Source organism: Cuculus canorus, chromosome 4, assembly GCF_017976375.1.
Source record: "Cuculus canorus isolate bCucCan1 chromosome 4, bCucCan1.pri, whole genome shotgun sequence".
In the NCBI taxonomy this organism is placed as follows: domain Eukaryota; kingdom Metazoa; phylum Chordata; class Aves; order Cuculiformes; family Cuculidae; genus Cuculus; species Cuculus canorus.
Window position 1 is genome coordinate 17,309,252 of NC_071404.1, and position 22,602 is coordinate 17,331,853.

The 22,602-nt window shown below is 40.6% G+C and overlaps 1 protein-coding gene across 12 annotated transcripts in view; it reads right to left on the reverse strand.

Annotated features, from left to right (window-relative positions):
* The window catches only part of PROM1 (prominin 1), a 63,532-nt gene extending 42,940 nt beyond the window's left edge, over positions 1-20,592 (reverse strand). For 10 of the 12 annotated variants that reach the window (XR_008449704.1, XR_008449702.1, XR_008449703.1 and 7 more), the window contains exons 1-4: positions 20,455-20,592; positions 19,748-20,069; positions 16,055-16,470; positions 559-617 (exon numbers count right to left, since the gene is read on the reverse strand). Coding sequence is in view for 3 of the 12 variants with exons in the window: in XM_054065684.1 (XP_053921659.1) it covers positions 559-617; positions 16,055-16,274 (279 nt within the window). In the remaining 9 variants the exon portion in view is untranslated. Of the gene's footprint in view, positions 1-558; positions 618-16,054; positions 16,471-19,557; positions 19,704-19,747; positions 20,070-20,454 lie in introns of those variants that run through there. The other 2 variants (XR_008449697.1, XR_008449698.1) reach the window with 2 other exon arrangements.
* Positions 20,593-22,602: the final 2,010 nt, after the last annotated feature.

A 22,602-nucleotide genomic window follows, 5' to 3' on the forward strand; every position in this document is an offset into this window, starting at 1 on the left:
TGCTACCAAGCACCCTATGAATTTCCACTGTTACAGGATAACCACAAACCTAAAGAGAGAATGGAAACTATCCTTGATGTGATTAGAACACTCCGTAAACTAAAATATACTTTATAAGTAAGCTATGTAAACTATTTTACAAAGGCACCAGAACCAGCATATAAATTCAGCTTTTTGAGGATGACAGCTGAAGCCAACATGAGAGCTGAGCAATAATAGTGCTCTCTAAGCATTTTTAAATAAAAGCAGTATTTTTCAATACAAAGAGCCTTCAATCTTTGTGCAACAGACACCACAATCACATTACAGCTGGAATTTATAAGTGAGTCTTAACTATGCATAGCTTCTTTACAATGGCTTATGAAATTTTCTTTGTAAGATTTTTTGAAAGGCTTTGTTACCAAATTTTGTATGAAACTATCATACACTTCATTCACAGATTTCATTCTTGCATCCTGTTGTTACAGCTTTAAAATACTAGTTCCTATTTTAGAAACAAAACTGAATTTTAGAGTCACTGGTTTCACTATTTTATGCAGATACACATAGACAATTTACCTTTTGATAATCACCCTGTGTATTTCCAAACTTCTGCTGTGCCAGTTTTCTGATGAGATCTGAAAATAAGCAAGAATATTCCAGAGTTTTAAACAACATAAATATTAAAAGCAGGGGAAAGAGGGTGGTGTGAATTCTACTATTAGCTAGGCAAGATGAAATTAAGAACATCAACAGCACTTAAGGATTTCCATGGAGCTATCTAGTAATAACATTTTTAATCAGCTGTACATTTTATGAGCTCACATGAAGTAATCAAGTTATCAATTAACCACTTCCAACTGAAATAGAGTGAGGGTTTTTCAGAGGTCATCCTCTGTACCATACCATCATTATTAGAAGTTAATCACAAACCTCTCAATTAATTGGAAAAATTTCTGAGTATTTTTGCTTCACGTTCATGACAAGTACATACATATATACATTGAATCAGAATATAATATGGAAAACAAATATGTTTATGATAACTTCTGACTGAATGGTAGAAGGAAGAAGCCCTTATCTTGCCAAGACTATCCCAATATTTTTTTTTCTTTATTTTCTTTTTTTCTGTTTCTGGACCAACAGTCTTTGTGCGAGAGCACACAATACCACCAAAACAAATAAAAAAGCCTAACACATGCCAACCTACCAAGTGTGCGCAGCTTCATGTAACACACTCATTTCTAACTTATTCATAAGGTAGACAGAATACAGCAACCACCAACAAAACATAGAAAGGCAGCACAAATATTTAAGAAAATAAATATAATTTCACCACATCAGCTTCTTTCAGTAAACCCCAGCAGCTGCAAGAAACGGATAACCTTTTTGGGATACCACCAGCCTACCCTTACCAAGGTTTTGCCAACACTATAGGAAATAAAATGGGAACTGCTGCTCCTGCTCACTTCTGTGACACCCCACACTTGAAGAGACGAACCCTCTGCAGACCTTCTGCTTCAGAGGAGCACCAGTGGGTTCAGATGTGTTCCATGCCAGCTGTGTACAAGCAGCAGTGTCTGAGTTTTGGGGGAAAGTGACTTTGACTGAAGATTTGGTCTCCTCTGACCAAGAGAAAACACATTATGAAGGAGCACACCTCGACATAGGGAAGCACTCTGCCCCCTACGTCCATACAGTGCTGGACTTCACAGTACTGTCGCAACATTGTAAGCCTCACCATATGCAACTCCACGTACTTGAAAAAATTATCCAGTAAATTACCTGTCCTGGGGATCAATAAAGGGCCTATAAGTTCAAAACTGACTGCTCATGTCCCACAAAATCCAAACCCTCTCAGAATTTGTTGTAGCACTTATTTAATATCTCCAGTGGGTTCACAGGACCTGTGATCTCACACCTCTTTAAACCCATACGTGGGTCAGGAAAACCAGACCCTGAGCAAACAGCGTGCATAGTCCTCCCTCCTCAATACTCTGCAGAGGGAACATGGACTTGACGGATCTGCAGGCCGAAGAGATCCTAAAGAGTTCCCTGCAGAAAATGATGTCCAAGCAAAGCAAATACACAAGAGTGAGGCAACAACTGCTAATTCAAGGAAGGCACTCCCTGCAAGGAAGCTGCAGCCAGCAAGACTGCCAAATAAAAAATAAATAAAACAAAACCTGTCAACATGTCATCAGAGTAGCAAGCCACAAATCACCCACAGACGGAGTATATTCTAAAATGCAGAGAGTGCTAAAAGTAGACAATCAAGGACTCACTATGGTGAGGCAACCTCCTTTTGGGAAGACCATACATATGCTAGAAGATAAAGCTGAATCCCATAGTAACAGAAGTAAATCCAAAACACATGAAAAATGTCAGCACCTGGGAGAAACAAGAGAGTAACATCCCTACAAATCCTTTCAAGCTCTGCAGCATGAGAGTCAGGAGACCCCTGAAGGAAAGGGCACACACCGCTGCATGGGCAACACACAACTGATGCAGCACCGTAGCTCTAAGATGTCTTGCACACTAGGACCAGCAGAGTCCTCCCTGTATCAAGACCATCGCAGGCAGCATCTGTGTTTCTTTGGAAGTTTGAGCAGCAAGGAGGTATACAACCAAGTGAGGCAAAACTGCACAAACCCCAGAAACATAGTTCACGCTGTCTGTTAGACATTTTTTTTTCTTCCTCATCAGAGAAAACACTTCTTTCTTCTTATTTAGTAAGTACATTGATACAAACAAGTAAATTTAAGAAACATTGGTGGATAAAATACGTAATGCAATGGGCTTTCTCTACAGCTAGATGCCTTTTGGCAAGCAGGAAAAGAAAAGAGTTAAAATAACCCTTTTGTTTATATATTTATTCAATTGTTTAGAATTGTGTGACAACTTGCTGCAGAACAACCACTAGACAGAAATTTCTACCAACTTTAAGCAGAATGCAATGAGGGAGAAGAAGACAAATAGCTTCTACAATCTTCAGAGACATGAAGGGGTACAGACTGTTTGCATGTTGGCAGTCAAACACGGGAGCCAACTGCCCAGGATGCTGTGGCAGCACCCTCCTTGCTTCTTCTCTGAAGCCAAGCAGGAGAGCTTCCGGGCAACCCGCCCTCACTTCCAGGCTGCTCCTAACTCAGATGTCCATCTTGCTTTGGAAAAGGGTTGGACTGGATGACCTCTGAAGTTCCTTTCTGATCTAAATTATTCCAAAGCTGTACTACCATCACACTGACTTTTTAATAAATTATTTAATGGAGGAGTGAAAACACTGCCAGAAAACATGTAAGAAAGCCAAATTGTATTATTGACAAAAGCTTCCTTTGATGCATTTCCTACTGCCAGGAACTGGTAAAAGGTAAAATTTTAAAGGCATTAACCTTCCCTGTTATATAAAAGCTGAAAGTTTTTACCCATTCTTCTAGTTGAGTGTCTGCCCCCATCATAAATTAAAATGAAAATTAACCAAAAAAGACATTTTACATTAAGTTTTATATAAATCTATACACATGTATATATCTCTACTCAAGAGAAATAGAGGATGGTTGAGGCTGGAAGGGAGCCTCCAAGATTGTCTAGTTCAACCCCCTGGGTCAGCGCAGTCACCCACTGCAGGTTACCTAGGGCCACGTCCAGCCAGGGGGTTTGAGTATCTCCAATGAGAACATCCAATACTTAAAAAAAAGAAACAAAAAAAACAACCCCAAACTGTTCTGATTCCTTGTGATATGCTTAAGTTGCTCAGAATGTTCCCAATTCACAGGTTTTACTTATACTGCTTCCATAACGTATGGCCTACCAGTCAAAAAAAATAACAGAAATCAACCTGAATACACTACAATAAACGGATGCAGAAAATAGCATTTTCCATGTGGCTCTGAAACTTCAAGCCTCTAAGGCCTGTTCATCAGAAACTGGAACACCTTTAGGTTTATAACAAACAAGCTTGAAAATAGGTACATAAATTTCCTACATGGATTGAATACATTAAATAGCAAGAATAATACAGGTTTCATGCATAGCACACTAGCCACTATTACACAGCCTATTTTCTCCCTTAATTTCCCAGAATGCAAGATTTCCCTGATGAATAAAGATTTACTACTTACGTTACTTTGTAATGATTTTTTAGAAGTAATGTGAAGCTTCAGGGTGGTTTTCTTACCAGGCAGCACACACTGATTGACCAGTTTGCCATGAATTTACTATCTCAGTAGCCTTCAGTATCAACTGAATTAGACATATTCCCAGCTAATTAATTTGAAATGAAATGTCGAGTCATGTGTATTCCTATGCAAAAATAATTTTGGCTCTAACTGAATGCGAGATTACATGCTGCTACTCACACACACATCTGTAAGCACAAACGTGCCTGGGTGGTTTTGCAGTATCAAGAATCTCCCTGTTACGTTTTATACGCATTGATAGCACTTAAGGGTTACGCAGGGGAATGTCCTGTGCCAGGTACCCTATAAACATAAACATCGTGTTTTCACCTATGGCTACACTGCTCACTGTAGCACAGTGAGGACACACCTCAGCTCACATTAAATTCAGCCTGTGATTTTGCTTTGCTTTTATGTATCTTTCCTTCCTAGTTAGGATATCTTATCTCTAACATTCAAGTGAGCTTTTATTTAAAATTGAACTAAAGTTAAGTTCACACAACTCTCTTCTGCGTTACTGGTAGAAATCAGCCGCAAGGAGGTACTCTGTTTCAAACACAGAAGTGCTAGGAAGGTGTGATAAAAAGTCATGTCCTCTGTTTTCAAATTAATGGGATTATTTCTGAAATCTTGGCTTGACCAGATGCACACATTGTTTCACAGGACCAGTAATCCAAGGCTTTAGCATGGAGCACATTTTATCACTGGGGTTAAAGAGATTTACCTTGTGAGGCTCATTTACACGGATAATTACATTACTGCTTTGCTCCATCCCCTTCCTGCTCCCATCACACATGCAAAAAGCCATCTGCTCTAGTAAATCTAGCTAGCCAGATGAACTGTTAATTTACCAATGCAATTTGTGATGAAATATTAAGCACCTCTGAGGAGATTCAGGCAAGAAAACGTAATCATCGACTCCTGTACTGCAAGAGTATTGTGTACATACATTCAGGATCTCATTACCCAGGCAAGAAAATGAGGTTATCACTAGGCTCGTTTCTTAGAACTGCTCTACAGAAAGGGATAGAAAAAAAATAATAGAGACTTAAAAATAAGCTGTCTGGCTATTAAGGACCAATGTAAATTAGTCACAAATTCTTCTGCCAAGAAAGCCTTTCAAATTTAGGTGACAGGAAAACAGTTGGAGTAAAACCTTTGGGAGTGCTATGTTTCATCTTCACTCAAAGAATTCCATTGAGCCAGTTCAGTTACAGTGCAACTCGAGCATTAATCAAATTATGCCAGAAATTAATTTATCTTTTTATGCATAATATAATATATTAGGCTTCTATTCTGAAAAGGACTTCAAGCAAACCAATAAGAACCATGACTGAAGCATTCATGTCACACTGAATGGAGGTTTTTCACAACAACAGGGGAGAATTACATAGATAATATACATGATAAATTAATAACTGCTTTAATGCTATCTCATTCTAATGCATATCACAGTATTGCATCCCTTTCCCCTTCATCTGTAGCAGAGTCAATGGATTACACGCACACACTGAAGAGTTCACTGTCTCTCTGAATACAGGTTAGTTTGACCATATTTACTGTCATAAATAAGTAGCAAAAAATAGTCTCAAATTAATGAAATTAAATGACTGCAAGCTTGTTTTTTTTCCTCTCTAATTATGACTCAGACTAATGAATAACTCTTGCAAGTCCAAGAAAACCAGGAAAGATATATAAGCCTTTCAGATGTCATCAACGATAAAAGTCTTCCAGATATCTGACAGCAAGTTTCATTGCAAGTTCAGTTTGACATTTTAAAAATATGCTTGGAATTGAGTGGGGCTTTGGTTGCTTCCCTGAAGGTACAAAGCCTCTAGCCATTAGCCTTTACTACGGTCAGATTCGGCTCCCTGAAGAGGTCTCCTTCTGCAGGTAAGCCAGGGTCCTCTCCTTGACTGCAACATATCTACCTAACAGCTCTGCTCACTCTCACTGTCCCTGATCCCACAGCAATCACTGGGCTCTGGTTCCACTGCAGAGCAGTGTGGGAGCTCAGTAATTTTGATGGCTGAAGGATCCACCATGCATGTTGGTGCAGAGGGTTCTTCTGCATTTCTCACCCCAAGCAGTCTGTCCTTTTTCCGCAGAGCAACAAGAAAACGCAGACAGTAAGCAAAGTGGGAAGTCTCAGAGATCTTCCCACCTGCCACACAATAAGAAACCACTTTAGTCCACAAATGCAGAGTCTAATTTATGCATTCACTCAAACAGTCCAGACCATTCCTTTCCAACTCCAGATTCAAAAAGTACACTCCTCTCTTCGCAATTTGGGCCACAACCCTCATCCCTAAACTAATTAAAAAACAGCCTTCTCAGATAAATTCTCCCTACAACTTATAGAGAAGCTATCTTTATACAATTCCCAAATTTTTTCCTTGAATTACTGGAAACATCAGGCTGGTTCAGCTTCCACACTCCTACTTGCAAGAGACCATTCTGGCCCTGTTCCCTTGAAGCACAACTCCTGAGTAACACCTACCTGCCTCGCTTCTGAAGCCAATAAACAAGACCACCTACTTACACTACAGAGATGTTGAAAGGAAATTTTCTTACAACCACCTGTTTATTCATCTGCATTAACAAAATAATGTGCAAAAACTATACTCTTAAACCATCAGCCATGTCTTTGGACATGAAAGAAAGGCAAGTCAGAAAGGAACCTGTACCTCAGCACTGATATGCAAGAAGCCCTAGAACCTGTTATTCTACAATGGCTGGACAAACTTGCTTGAAGAGACATAAAACCCCAACAAATATATAATAAATTACCCAGGTATTTTAACTTTGGAACAGATTGTGCAGAGACGCTGTGGATTCTCCTTCTCTGGAGATATTCAAAACTGCCTTTTTACCATCTTCTGCCTTCGATATGCTGGTTTCTCTCATCAACACGATCATCGTCCATTCCCCACACTGACTCCGCATTCTTTCATTTCATAGCAATCAAAAGCAAGATAAATACACTTACCCTACAGTACTCTGTCTCTGTCTCAAAATCCAGCAACACACAATATGACACAAGCATAAACAGTAATTGCATTTTTAGGGTCTCGGCAGACTTATAAAGCACATACTGCTTTATTCACATCTGAACTAGACCACCTCGAAATGAGTCTTAGCTTATATGCAGTGAGGGGCAATGTGAGAGGGGGCAGAGCTGCAACGTGAAGCAGGTAATAAAGAGATGAACAGGTATGAGCAGGATTGAAACCATAGAGTGGTCTAAACAGGGTGAGCTTTAATCAGAGCACAGGCAGGACTAAGCACAGGGCAACTGCTAAATATGACGAACCACAGAACAGCAACATCTGAAGCAATTGGGACATGAAATTAAGCTGACACTCTTTGCACCCCTCCTGACAGAAAATAAAATTGATCTGAAGAAATTATACAGCAGTGAATCAGATAACAGTCAGTGAAGTTCATTCATGTAAACAAAAGGTTCCCAAATTTCCCAAAAATATGGATGAAACAAAAGAAGTTTTATAAGTTTAGCTTCCTCAAGGTTGCTGTTAGTCAGAAAGACCAAGCGGGTAATTTAAGTCTTTCACAGGAAATCCTCACACCTTACAGCTGCTCCAAACTTGAGTTTGTTCCTTTAGTGCTGTCACATTTTCTGTTTAAGCACATTCTGCTTCCCATCAACATGCAAGATAATATTAAAGAGCCTGGTCAGAAAAAGTTTTAAAGAAAAAAAGAAATAGCCACAATATTGACTGTCACAAGACACCCAGAATCAAAGATTACTCCTTTGAAAATAATCTTTGCAGGGACTTTCTAGTTGTTCTTTGCTACAGAGAAAGTTCTGTTCTTGCTGAAGCTTTGGAAAAAGAACAAAAAGAGCGAAGCCTTTAGAAAAATCTTTGCTTAGGAGGCTGCAATAAATTTGCATATATCATGCAGACACAATGCCAAGTAGAAAGCTTTGAAGAAGTATTCTGCACAGAAACTGCATTCTCTCATTTTCTGAGGGCAACAAAACTTCTGTAGCACAGTTTGTGCCACGGCAGCTATTTTTTAACACTCACATTGTTTGTAGTAGCTAACTAAAGTTCTCTCTAGGCCACCATCTGGTAAGGATTTACAACAGATTACAGGCAAAGGTTTAACTTGGTGCACTGTATGTGCCTGTGCCTGTCCGTTTTACCACACTGCAGAGACTGAGCAACTTCTTGGTAGTGTGGGTTGTGTAGACATATTGGACTCATAACATTGATCAAAACAGTAAATATTTACACTTTATGAATTACAACATTTTTCCTACTCCCTTCTCTCCTCAGAAGTTGCTGTAAACTGAGGAAAAACACAGAAATTCCTCTCTTACATAGCATAATTTGAATTATTGGAAATAAGAACACAGGTAACCGGGAATAACATGCTGGAGCCCTGCTGGTACCAGCTTTTCATTACCTCAGTGACTAGTGTTCTGTCAGCTTCACTGAGATTCGTTAGAATTCCTTGTTTTCCCATTTCTGCAAGGGCCACAATTTTCCACATATTTTCAATAACTGTGGCACACATACTGGTTCAAAGTACAACAGAGATCACTACTTCACTCAAAAAAATCAAAGCAAAAGTAAAGCATGCTACTCCAAAGAAAGTTAATTAGGTCTCTGATTTGTATTTGTTCTGTACAAGTATACCTGGGCATCTTTCAGCTGAGTTACACAGCCAAAGCAATACTTAGTAGTAGTAAGAATATTCACATTAAACAGCGATTACAGTGGTTAAAGTCCACAAAGATAAAATAATTTTGTATGTTCTCAGAGCAAATAAAAACCTTGACTATGTTATGATACAATACAGGTCATAATTTAATCACAGAAATGGTTTCAGATATGAACAACTATATCTGCATATTGCAAAGAAGTGTCAAAGTAGGTGTATGGTGGTGGGTGCAACTGGTAGGCTTACACTAAGATATATATACTGATAGATTAGTCAGCTTAAACTATGCTAGGTAATATCCATGGCAGCTGGTTTCATAGAATCATAGAAAGGTTTGGATTGAAAGGACCTTAAAAGTCCATTCAGTTCCAAACCATCTGCCATAGGCACGGACACATTCCACTAGACCAGGTTTCTCCAAGCCTCCTCCAGCTTGTTCTTGGACATCTCTAGGAATGGGGCACCCACGACCCACTTGCTAGTAAACTTTCCCAGCAGACAAAGGACATAACCTGTGTAATTTGGAAGAGCTGGAAGGCAATTTAGGTTTGGGAAATATGAGCTGAGTCTCAATACCACACAACTGTAAGCCCACTGTTTTTACTATTATAATCTAGCCTCCAAGAGTTACTATTGCTTGAGGTGCCCTCCAGCCTGTTACTACAGTCATCTGTGGTGATGCCAGTTCTGAATACCTTCCCCAGAGAAAGTAATCCAGCTCCCTCAAATTCCACTTGAGGTTCATTTTCATTAGTTTCTCCCTTCTGTCCTAATACTGTTGAAATTGTGAAGCTGGATTGTCATTTTCCAATTGCTGTCAAGGCATGCTTTTCGTCCTAGGCACAGCTGGCAGCTAGTATTAAACCAGATCAGGGCAAGCAATGAAGATACTTTAGAGAAAGGATTCCAGATGTATGTACAGTACAAGATTGTCAGATAATCAACTATGCTACACTGATTAAAAAAAAGACTCGTGTATTTTCCACATAACACCTGTCTACAAAAGTGATTCCTTGCTTATGTAATCCAAAAGAAGTGGGCAGAAAGACATCAGGGAAGTGTTAATGTCTGCAGCCACATTTTTCTGCGATAGCCTCTAGTAGATAATCTGTATAAACCTGTCTCCACCCTGTCCACAAAAAATCCTTTTTACAAGAAAACTGTTAGATAGTCTCCAGTTTGGAATAGTTTAGGGAAAAATAAATTACTCTTCTGACACCTAAAAAAATAAAAAAACAAGCCTTAAATCTGCTTCACAAATGTTCTCAGTGTTCCTTGTTTACCTGAGTATGTCATCAAGTATAGCGTCTCTCTGCTTCCCAGCAAGAAATGAGCAATGATTTTTTAAACGCTATTTCCTTAAATGTATACAAGTGGGCAGAGAAGAGGCTGATTTATCTCCTATCTTCCTGCTGCTCCATCTTTCCCAGTATTTCCAGCGTTAGACACAACTGTTTCAATGTACACACCACTCACCAAATAAAGGAGTGCTATAAGTCCCCTTTCTTATCCCAGTTCTACCCAAGTGACGCCACTGCTACTCAATACACATATCCTCTGTCAATGGAACTTGCACTTTTGATACATAGTTCAGCTACTACTCTCACATCAAAGCTCTAACCACAGTGCTGGAAAAAAAACAGAGTTCAGGGATGCTGTGAAGGCAATGACTCTACAGCTTACCAAAACAGTCATTTCACAATGCATCTTAGCTAACTTACTAAAGGGGAGAGAATCATAGAATGATTTGTGTCAGAAGATACATTAAAGATCATCCAACTCCTCTGCCATGGGCACAGACACCCTCCACTTGACCAGGCTGCTCAAAGCCTCATCTAACCTGGCCTTTGACACCTCCAGGGACAGGGCTTCCATGACTTTTCTGGGCGACCTGTTCCAGTGTCTTACCACCCTCACAGTAAAAAACTTCTTCCTAATATCTAATCTAAATCTTACCTCTTACAATTTAAAGCCATTCCCTCTTGTCCTGCCGCTACATTCCCTGATAAAAACCCCCTCCCCAGCCTTCCAGTAGGCATCCTTTAAGTACTGGGAGGCTTCTCTAAGGTCTCCCAAGAGCCCTCTCTTCTCCAGTCTAAGCAAGCCCAACGCTCTCAGCCTGTCTTTGTATGTGAAGGTGCTCAAGCCCTCTGATCATCTGGACCCGCTCTAACAGATCCATGTCCTTGCTGCGCTAAGGACTTCAGCACAGAACGCAATACTCCACGTGAGGTCTCACGAGAGCAGAGCAGAGGGGGAGAATCACCTCCCTCAACCTGCTGTTCATACTTCTTTTGTTGCAGCCCAGGATACAGTTGACCTTCCTGCATCAGCAATTACATCTGCGTTCCCAACCCAGCTCTGGGACATAAGCTTTAAGAAAATCAACCCATTTGCACAGGGGGGTAGCTGTGTAAAACACTAGCTCAAAAAAGCAGTTTATCACATCAGTGCAGTTTCACACCCAAACTAAAACTGAGACTTCACACAAGTGAAATAAGGATAGTATAATTTAAGTTTTATAAAAGGTCAAAGGTGGGTATCTGAGCAGCATCTTATGTTGCTGAACCACAGCATCAGAGACAGAGCACCATCCTTTCACTACATTTTGGTGCAGACATGCCCAGTGTTCTGAGAAAGTCTGAAGTTTAAAATCCAAAGGGCATTGCCAGCTACCTGTAGGTTAGCTCCAATGCTGCAACATCCAGACACCTGCTTTTTTTTGTAGGGGAGCTGTGGAAGATTTATTACTAGCAGGAAGCAAAAATAAAGCAGAAACAGACAAACAAGAACTAAACAGTTACCAAAGGCAAAGAAAGAAATTATTTTACACACAAAAAAAATTCTGACTGAGTTTTAACTGATGGGGTGATAAATTGCTTTGATGATTTGCTTTCTATCATCACATCCAACACAGCTAATGTATTAAAAAAATCAATATCCTAGGAGCTCATCAAGTCTACCTACAACAACAGAGATTTGCATATGCATTTTCTATTACAGCTATATTACCTGCAGATACACTACTTTCGCATCAAGTTATGTAATTTTTTTTATAAGAAAAATGTTAAAATGTTTTAACTGCTGAATGTACTAAAGTGAGATTAATTGCAGAGACAGAGAACACAAGACTAACTTGTTGAACTCCACAATTTGCAGCTGCTTTAAAGGCTGACCAGGTGAAGAGAAAAGAACATCAAAAGGGGTCAGAGACAGGAGTTTACATTAAAATAGTCAGGTTCCAGTCCTCAGCATTATGCTCAAACTGTTCAATAAGTGGGACTGCACAAACAGAAAGAATAGAGAGGTGTAGTCCAAGTCTAAAAAACCAGCTTGTTCTTGTTCTCTGCAGGCAGTGTACATTTAACTCTTCATACTATGTTTTGCCCAGGAAGTGCCTCCATGTAACAGTTGATTTTGATGTTAAAAGTTTTATTCCTGCTTCAGCAGAAAGAGGGTGATCCAGAATAAAAAGCAGAAACTGGAACAAAGCAGTTGTAACTCTATCTAGTGGCACGGTTACCTTACCTGACTACGGTAAAAACGCCTATAAGCTTTTGTCTTATTTCACCTAAAAATAGGAGCAGGAACTTTATTCCCAGGTTGCCTCCTTAGTGAACTCTTTGCATCTTCATTACAAGACACAAGCTGTGAAGCCTAAGATTTGTTGTACCCATGCTAATGGCATGTGGAATCTCAGATTAACATGGCTTTACTGCAACTAACAACTGGTTTCCATGGGAACAAAGACAAAGCCATGATAAGATACTCACAGCAGCCAGAGGATCATACTGACCATGCCCTGTAAATACAAATACTTGTAAACCAAGTTCACATCGGAAGGTCTCCAACATAACAGGCGACATGCACCATGTCATGACTATGGACTGACTTAGCTTTATTAATAATTAACACTTCAGTTTATGACAAATTCTAACAAAGAAAAAAAACCAACAAGTTGTTTTGTTAGATGTCCTCTTAGCTGAGTGACAGAAGCAACTTGCAGTTTTCCTGTTATCACCTATTTATGCAAGTGGTGCTATTAACAGAAGAGAATAATGATGTTCTATCCTACACAGTGCTCAGCAAAAGGAGTAGTAGCACTGTCATCACCGTTTTACAGATGTGACCTGCTGAGCCTCAGGCAGCAAACCAATGACTGAACACAGTCTTTTGCACTCCAGTCTATCATTAACTCAAAGCAGAGGCTTGCTTCCCTGCATAAGTTTACGCTTGGCAGTAAATTCACTCTCAATTAACCAATACATCATCTAGTGAGGGCAGAAGTATTTGACTGGTGGGGTTGAAAGCAGAATCTATTTAAACTTTGCAGTCAAATACGGTAGTTCACTTCTTTAAACTAGTTTCTTGCCATATCCAAGGGGCAGTGCTGGTCTTAAAGATTCAGCAATGTGAAAAAACTTAAGGACTTAACAGTCTCTTGCCCAGATGCTGTTACTGTGCTTTACTTGAGCACTATATTTAATCCCATTAATAACCTACCTATTAAATTTAAACTTAATCTACTTTTTTGTCCACAAATTGAATGGCATGAGCAAATTTAGAAGTGAGAAAATAATTACTCACTCAGATTTATCTCAAAAAAAACCCTCAAAAAATATTTCTTGACTGATTTATTCTCTTTAAATGAAGTGATCCTTTTCAACTAGTAAGTAACATATAAGAACATTTAAATAAATGTTAAGGCTTAGCAGTGTGCAAATACTTCAAGAGCAACGTTTCCCAAAGATTCTGATGCGTTTTGTATTTCATTTATCATAACAGTATAAAGCTTATGCTAGCCTTCTTCTTATAAAGCATACTTGGGACTGAAGTGGTGTGAATATTATACTGTAACATATTCAGCTCTATCAGAGCACTACTGCAAGCAAAGTGACTTGCAAAGGCAGGAATATCTACATGCAATTAGATGTCACTTTTTTCCTCCCAGCTAAGTGTACTAAGAGTGGATTGGAAAACCAAACATCAGGTACTTCCAAGTAAAAAAATACACGGAAAATTATATTTTTTTTTTCTTCCAGGAAAAAAAATATAGGACTACTGAGATCAAAGGCCTAAGTTACTGATGGCGCATGACTCTAACTTCTCCTCTATGTTATGGTTAGACACTGGAGTATCACCCTGGAGCTAAATCTTCTGAAGCACCAGCCCAACCAGAATGACAAAGTTCTGAGTTAGAAACATCAAAAGGCTTGCTTTCTATGCCCATTTGTGATTATGTTTATTTTCACCTCTGAATCAGAATTAACTCCATTTCAAGCTGATGGTTTAAAGAGAAAAAAAAAGATATATCAAATATGTAACTACGCTATTAATATACTGAATGCGAAAACAGAACAGCATATGGCAAAAGAGATTATCGGGATTAACCAATTAAATGGTATGACTCAAACTGACATGATCCGTCAAATCTGTATTTTGCAGTGAGGTATGTGGGGGCATGGGAAAAGGGCTTCATCCAATGCAAATAATGAAAGCCTAACTTCTAAAAATAACTGATTTGGCAAAAAGTATCTATGAGGAAGGACGGAGAGCTATGAGAAGTCCAAAGCATACAAGCTAAGAACAAGAGATTTAATTCTAGATGTTTCCTTTCTCTTCAATGCGGGATTCCACAATGCCTACTTGATGTAGAACTTACTACAAGCAGTCCCACAAGACTACAATCTTGATCATAAATTCTATACTTAATTATTTACATGCTTAGGACACAATTTTAAATTTGATATACAACCTTACAGACAAAATTCCTGTGTAATATAAAGATACAGTAAACATCTCACTGAAATATAGTTTCCACTGGCATAAGAGAATAATATATTCAAAAGCAGGGCTTTAGAAACAGGCCTGCCTTCTGCCTAACAGTTGAATGCAGACAATCCGAACAGATCAGGTCTCACGGAGAGGCTACTAGTTCATCTGCATATTTAATGGAAGGAAACGGACCACAAAAGCAGAAGCATCTGGAAACAGTTCCTCCAAAAGGCAACATTACTGTCAGCTTCATGCAATTGCCCTCATTACACCTTGTGTAAGACCTGCTAAGAAGACAGATCTTGCAACGAACAGGCCAGTATTTTGTTCTCCTGGTTAACACCTGGGACTGCGGATGCTTGTCTGAATAGAATTCATTCATTCAAGCTCATTTGAGCTCATTCTTCCATAGCTATTGAAGGAATGCCAAAAATACAAGCAAGTAATAGTTCTCAGGCATCATATAGGTAACGTGACCAAAGAATTTAAGAATTTAAATTACTGAAGGTTTTAATATATAAATTGAAAGACACACTACAAAATAACACCTTTTATACAGTTACAGCTAAACCACCAAAAGGAATCAAATCCAAAACAAAAGCTATCCTTAATCTTTATTAAAGCTTCACCTTGATATCATTTTAAATGCCAATATTATACAAACACATTAGCATTTTCCTTTAAGAGCAAAATGAAATAAAAAGCACATCGACACAGTTGCCAGATCCACAGACACACAGGGTTCCCAAAAGCAAGGCAACCTCAGGAAGCACAAACTCTCCGATATCTTAGCTTTTCCTTTAGAAAAAGGAACAACTTAGTAGGAAAAGTATGGAAAAAAATACCTCAATAAAACAAATGCAGTTTCGAAAAGGAAACAAGGAACAAAAGGAACAAGAATTTACACATGGCTTTGTGATGGAACTGCCCTTACATAAAACTTGACTGTGGATGCACAGACATAGGAACAAATGAAATTTGTTTGAAGTTGCTAAGTTTCTGTTTCCTATACTAAATCTGTTTTCCAATGCTAAAGTGGAAATCTTGGAGAGCTCTCTCTTATGGATTTAATATTAAACATAGAGCAGTTTATGCGTTACTCCTATCTCACACATCTGAGCATACATAAGAAAAGGTCTCAGTTAAGCGAAAAAGAAAAAACTCAAATGCTTCAGTGACAGCTTTGAGCTGTGTAAGCAAAGTCTGCGAAGTTTCATCAACATTATATTTTCATTAGCAACCTCTCCCTCACTATGCTTAGCAGAACAATGTTATTTTATATGGAACTGTACACACTTCCAGGCCACAGCACGTGCTACTAACAAAGCTATTCATGTAACAAAGCTATTCAGATTATGGTCTTGGTACCTACAACAGGATGAGCACATCAATAATAAATCTTTATTTTTAAAAAAAGTAGCTTATCTGCTTACCTTGAGGAAAAGGATTTGGCTGCACCAAGTACAGGAATGCATGTACTATTTTAAACAGAATTCCTATTGGCCCAGGTTCATGGTATGCACCTGTATCATACGTCTTGGCTGGTACAAATCCAAAATCCAAAGTCCCAGGAGGAGGTTTGTATATAGGCTGTACCTCTGAAATTGTACTTCCACAAAACAGCAGCAGCAGCAGACAGAGTTCCACAGCCATAGCTAGCAGTATTCATAAAACTGGAGGTAGAGATATTTGTCCCAGCAAGTCTAGAAATCTTCAATACCTTCACTTGGCGGTTAGCTTTCTAGCCAGAAAATGCTGGTGCACCCTCACACCTTTTTTTCTTTAATGTATTCTTGCTTTGTAGTGGTAGTACAGAAGCTCCTCATAGAAATGACTCAGTGGACCATCTCTGGCAAAAACAAGAAAGAGCTCATTAAGGTGTGGGCAAGCAAATAAGAAAGTGCAAGACAACCTGCAATCTTCTGTGGAAATTGAATATATCAGTAGTTGTCAAAGCAAGCCAGATAGGACAATAAGAAAAAAAAAATTGAGGTTTGTGAATCATATGGTCTACTATATACGCTTTACTTGAAAGATGACAGGAAAAAACAATTATGCATAGTTCCAGGTCAGTGAGTTTTCGAAAACAAATAAAGCAGAGCACTGGGAGAGCTCCAAGGGAAACAGAACTAAAGCAACAATGTATGAAATGCACTTCCAAATAAGTACAATATGTCATGTCACAACAGTTATACAATGCATTTAGCCACACAATATTACCATAGCTGATGACAATTATTACAAGTCATATCCTGTAGCTTCTTTAACCTCAACTTCTCAGTAAAACCTTCCTGATGACAGCTACTCCTAATCGTCCTCCAAGGACGATTGAGGAAAGAAATTATTAATCACTGAAAAGTTAAAAACAAACAAACAAAAAAACCACAACACAATTTCACTCTCCTGACAGATGCTCACAAGTGTCAGTAAATACTTTCTATTAACTACCTCAAGGCTCTTCTTAAGAACTGGAGGAGTCAACCCAACAATTTTCATTCATAGCTTGCTAAAGCTGAATGCCATTAAGATGATTTTGGATGCCTACAAGTTTAAGAACATTCAGAATCTACAAAATAACAGCAGTGTAATTAACTAACACTTAAGAAATGTAAATAGTAACATCCCCTCCAACTTGGGCTAGGAAAGACTCCTTCACTTCAGCACAGGCCAAGGAAACGGATGGAAAAAAATCAGCTTTCAATTCCAAAGACACTACTAGAGTCTCCGACTCTACATAATTTTCAGTTAAGCTTTTATAAAGTTCAGAATTTTTCAGCAAAGCAGGTGGGTTTCTTGAAAATGATATAATCTGCAGAATTCTGACCATATTCTCTTCCTCTCCCTTTACTGGTAAACGTATCACAATAAACACAGTGTATATAATCTTACCATACAATTCCTCCAGGCTGACACCAGATCTTCTCTGTATTACATAAAACACTAATATATTTTCAAGGTTACGTTAGTAATGAACAGGAACTTGCAGGAACACTATTAAATCTGTAACTCGGGATGCCCGTGAGATTCATTAGGTATCCAACCTACCTAAAAATAGCTCAGATGTAAAAAGTTCCCAGCAGTTATCCTTATTTTGATTAGCAAAACTTAACTATGAGCACATTAGTAGTTAAATACACTAGACAAACAGCATTAAAAAGGAAAACTCCATCCATGAAATTTATAATTGTGAGAACTGCAAGAATGACATACACGAGTGACACGGAGAATTACATAGCAGTTCATAGTACTCTCCATTGAAGTATGTAGCCACCTCATTTCCTCAGAAACAGCATGGCATCACAGCAGTCAGTGAGCAACTATAACTGCCAGTACAACTCTCCACAAGTTCAAGTAAATAGTGAATAAAAATAAGCACCTTTTGAAGTGCTTACATTAATTATCAAGTAAGATATCCATTTAACTGCTGTTCTGATTAAAAAAAAAAATACAAACCCTGTGAAGTACATAATAACATATCTAGTAATGAAAGTGTTTAATTTACATTCTGTGTGGTTTGCGAGTGTCCATCTTTAAAATATTAGCGCTTTTCCTTTTTTGTCCTGTGGTTGTCACTAATATTCTACAGGTACAAGTCACTAAATATAATTCCTGGGGTTTTAAACACTGCCTGTGGAGAACACCATCTCCCTTATACCAAGTATGCTGCGGTATTATTGCATCTCCAATATATCCTACCTGTTATTAAAAATATTGGAATATTCTCCAAAACCAAGAAAGCTTCAGCAACTCCACCATAAGTTTTGGAGAGAGAGAAGAGACAGAGCAAAAAATGCAGTTCAGGAACTGCTTCCATGATACATCAACTCTAAACAGCCCAGCTCAGACACAGCATGATGTCCAGCTCTTTGTTTCAACAAGACTGTCCTCCTATTTACCGCTGCAATCCACACAAACACAACGCTGCAGTGCAGTGATACAACGATGATGAACCCTGATCATGAACTGAAATTCAATCAACTATAGGCTAGACTGCTAAAACTCAATCTGGGAGGCTGCTGGCAGTGGGATGGGATGGGATGGTGGAAGACGCAGTTGTCCATAGGAAGCCTACACAAAGGAGCTGTTACATTGTTTACCTAGTTATTTCAAAGTGTAATCCCCTAGAGAGAGGTTGTTCCAGTGAGAGCAACCACCCTAAGAGTAAAATGAATTAAAACAGCCACAAAACAGAGTTACAGGAAGACTGAAACTCCCAAGTATGCCTTAAAAATCCCCAACAAACCACATGACCACCTTCACAGCTAAGAGACATAATACAGCAAGCCAAGTTAGACACCAGCTAGTTAAAAAACTACAGTTTTCCATTGCAAAATCTGTCCTAAGCCTAACAATTACAAATTGTTGCCATAGGAGGAGCAGGAAGTAAATAAACCTAATAAGCACTAGGGACTGCAGAATAGTCTGACAGCACTGACAAACCCCCACTAGACAGAATCTTCTACACAGGGGAGCCTCAATATGCATCCAACATGCTTACTACATGCTGAAAATGAGTAAGTCCACAAGTCAGGAAAAAATGGATATTCAGAACCCAGTTCACTTGCAGCAGCTACTTAGTAATTTGAAAATCCATCAATGAATAAAAATAACACTAAATAATCCTGCTATTTTACAAGTCACAGCCATCTGCAAACAACATAAACAGACCTATAAAAATTCTAAGCGAGGTATCTTCTCCAGAACATGAGCAGGTCCGATTTTCAGCTGACTGCCTAAAAACGTTTGTATTTCCACTAGCTGACAACAACAAAAAGAAATTACATATTAGATTTGATTTTAAGTGGTACATTTATCCTAGTATTCATAGAGCGTTCCTTGTGAGAGCGCTTCTCAGCATCACACAGAAAATATTAAAGCACAGTAAAACCAGCCCACAAACAGGCAGTCTTTTGACTAATGTGAAATGAACACACACCCCAGTAGCAAGGTACTGCGAGGACAGACCCCACATACTCCCACCGGCAGCTCTGACCAAGTCGTTCCTTCATTTTCTTTCCCATTAGGAAAACTGTAGACATTCCTTCCTCTGCCATGCTGCTCAGTCCTTGAGCTGCAAACTGCATGAGAGCAGGAGCACCACAGCTCTGCCTCCGCTAGATACTCACCGCTGTGGTAGTTTCTCCAACTGCTCCGATAGTAGTCACTATTACAGAAAGCGGAGTATTTTTGATTTAAGCTAAAGCAGAGTTAATTTTCATCTCAGTAACTGTATCTTTTGAATGTTAGGCAGAATATCCCTCTGATCGCATGTTTTCTTCCAGACTGCTTTTTCAGACAGTGTTCTTTGAGGATTATAGCGCCTCGTGTGAAGTATGATCCGTGCTGAACGGATTCCTCTTCTTCTGTAATCACCTCTGCTCGGTTTGATACCTCAAACGCAGGGTCAGGCAAAGCTGGGGCCAACGCCAAATTAGCAACGAGTTTTGACTGTTGTGAAGTTCATAACAACATTAAAATTAGTCCTTGGGAAGTAACTGAACGTGCCTAAGATTCCTGGGAAAATTCAGGCATACGCCGGTAAGTGGGAACCCCGCCCCAGCCCTGGCCGCTCTGGACCGATGGAGCCCGCTCCCTCCCGCCGCCCAGGCCCGAGGAAGGATGCTCGCTTTCTCAAACTCCAAACCGAGTCCCAGCGAGTTGCCGCGGCGGCGGCGCTTTCGGTGCCCGCAGAGGACGCCGCCCCTCGCCCCCGGCCCCTCGCCCCGCTCCTCTCCCTCTGCCGCAGCGCCGGGCCGGGTCCCGCCTCCCTCCGCCCCCGCGCAGGTGGCGGCGCGGGCACCGCGGCTCCCCGTTCCCCACAGCCCCCCAGCACCTTCCTCCTCCTCCGGGCAGAACCCCGTGCCGCCCGCCGCGGGGAACGGCCGGGCTGGCTGCCGGCTCCGAGCGCCGCGGAGCTGCGGGACCACCGCGGCAGGGGAGGAGGCGGAGGAGGGGCGTGCGGGGCTTAACCCCGGCCGGCGGGAGGGGCGAGTGGCTCCGCGCCGCGCCGGGACCCGCACCGCGGGGCGGAGACCTGTTGCTGCCGGGCGGGCGGCTTCCCGGCGGGGCAGGTGCTCGGGGCGCCGGGCAGCGCCCAGGAGTGTCCCTCCTGCCCCTCTCTCCTGCCCCTCCTGCCCCTCTCTCCTGCCCCTCTTGCCCCTCCCTCCTGCCCCTCTGTCCTTCTCCCTCCCTCCTGCCCCTCTTGTCCCTCTGTCCTGCCCCATCCCTCCTGCCATGTCTTCGAGGGGGGTTCTTTCCCCTGGGGAGTGATGAGCAATCTGGTGAGTGGGTTGGAGAACAAGGGTGATGAGGAGCAGCTGAGGGAACTGGGGTTGTTCAGCCTGGAGGAGACCTTATCGCTCTACAACTGCCTGAAAGGAGGTTGTAGTGAGGTGGGTGTTGGTCTCTTCTCCCAGGGGATAGGATGAGAAGGAATGGCCTCAAGATGCACCACGGGAAGTTCAGATTGGACATCAGGAAAAATTCCTTCACCCAAAGGGTTCTTGGACACTGGCAGAGGCTGCCCAGGAAGGTGGTGAAGTCCCTATCCCTGGAGGTGTTTAAAAGATGGGTAGGTTAAGTACTCAAGGTTGTTCAGCGTGAAGAAGAGGAGGCTCTGAAGCGATCTTATAGCAGCCTTCCAATGCCTGAAGAGGCTTACAAGAAAGCTGGAGAGGGACAGTTTACAAAGGATTATAGTGATAGGACTGGGAGCAATGGGTAGAAACTGGAGAAACGCATATTTAGGCTAGACACACATAGGAATTTCTTCATGATGAAGGTGGTGAGGCACTGGGACAGGGAAGTTGTGGCTGCCCCATCCCTGGAGGTGTTCAAGGCCAGGTTGGATGGGGCCTTGGGCAGCCTGATCTAGTGGGAGGTGTCCCTGCCCATGGCAGGGGGGTTGGAACTGGATGATATTTAAGGTCCCTTCCAAACCAAACTAGTCTGTGATTTAGTAATGGACAGGTATGGTTGGGCTTGGTGATCTTAAAGGTCTTTTCCAACCTAGTGATTCTATCATTCTATGACTTACCCCATTAGCTTTTGCAAAAACACCTTGTTTTACCTTTCCTAAGAGGTGTTCTTATTTCCTGATTGGGTTGTCATTTCTTTTAGGGCTGGTATCCATGTCTCTAAGTGTTTTTTGTTTCTGAGGGCCAGTGATTTACTGATGAGATGATAAGCACTTTTCCTACAGGTTGCAATACAGTGACAGACTTCAAAAGGCTCCAGCACTTTCCTCCTTCTGCCCTTCATAATTTTTGTTTGCAGCTTTGGTATGTTAATACGGTTCGCCATTGCAATATAACCCTCCGTTATTAAGCATCACAGATCAAGGCAAAATAATTTGCATTGGAGATCCAAGATCATGCTTGTTCTTTGGAAGTCCTTGAAACACTGATGGAAAAGGTGGTCGGTCTCTCTTTTGGCAGAGAAAGAAATCAAGGCTATGGCATGGCAGCAGTCTGCATTGCTAATGCATGTTTGGCCAAACATGGAAGAGTTTTCCCACAAGCATTATTTGGTGCTGCTGAACTCTACCTGTATTTTGGCTCAGGACATTGGCCAGCAATGCACATCAAAGAACAAATTGCCATGTTTTCTGCACATAGAACAATTATTCTGTCCACAGCTAATCCTAGGTTTGTTCACCAGGAGGATACATAGTAGTACAACCCAAAATGAAGTAGCACAGAGCTCAAAGAAAGGCTCTTGACATAGTTCTTGTTACGGTTCTCATATGCACCCTAAGCTGTGTGTCAAAAAGGAGTAATGCTGTAGTCTTGAGGAGAACACAGCACATCTGGACAAAAGGACAAATGTATTAAATGAACCAGAGAGTCCTCAAAACCAGAAGTACAGCTCCTGTCTCAAGCTTTGGATGAAAATTGTTCTAAATACCAGAGATTATTCCTTTCAAATAGTGCACTGTGACTACCCAACACTGTTAAAGAGATGTTCTGGTGGATTTGATTCT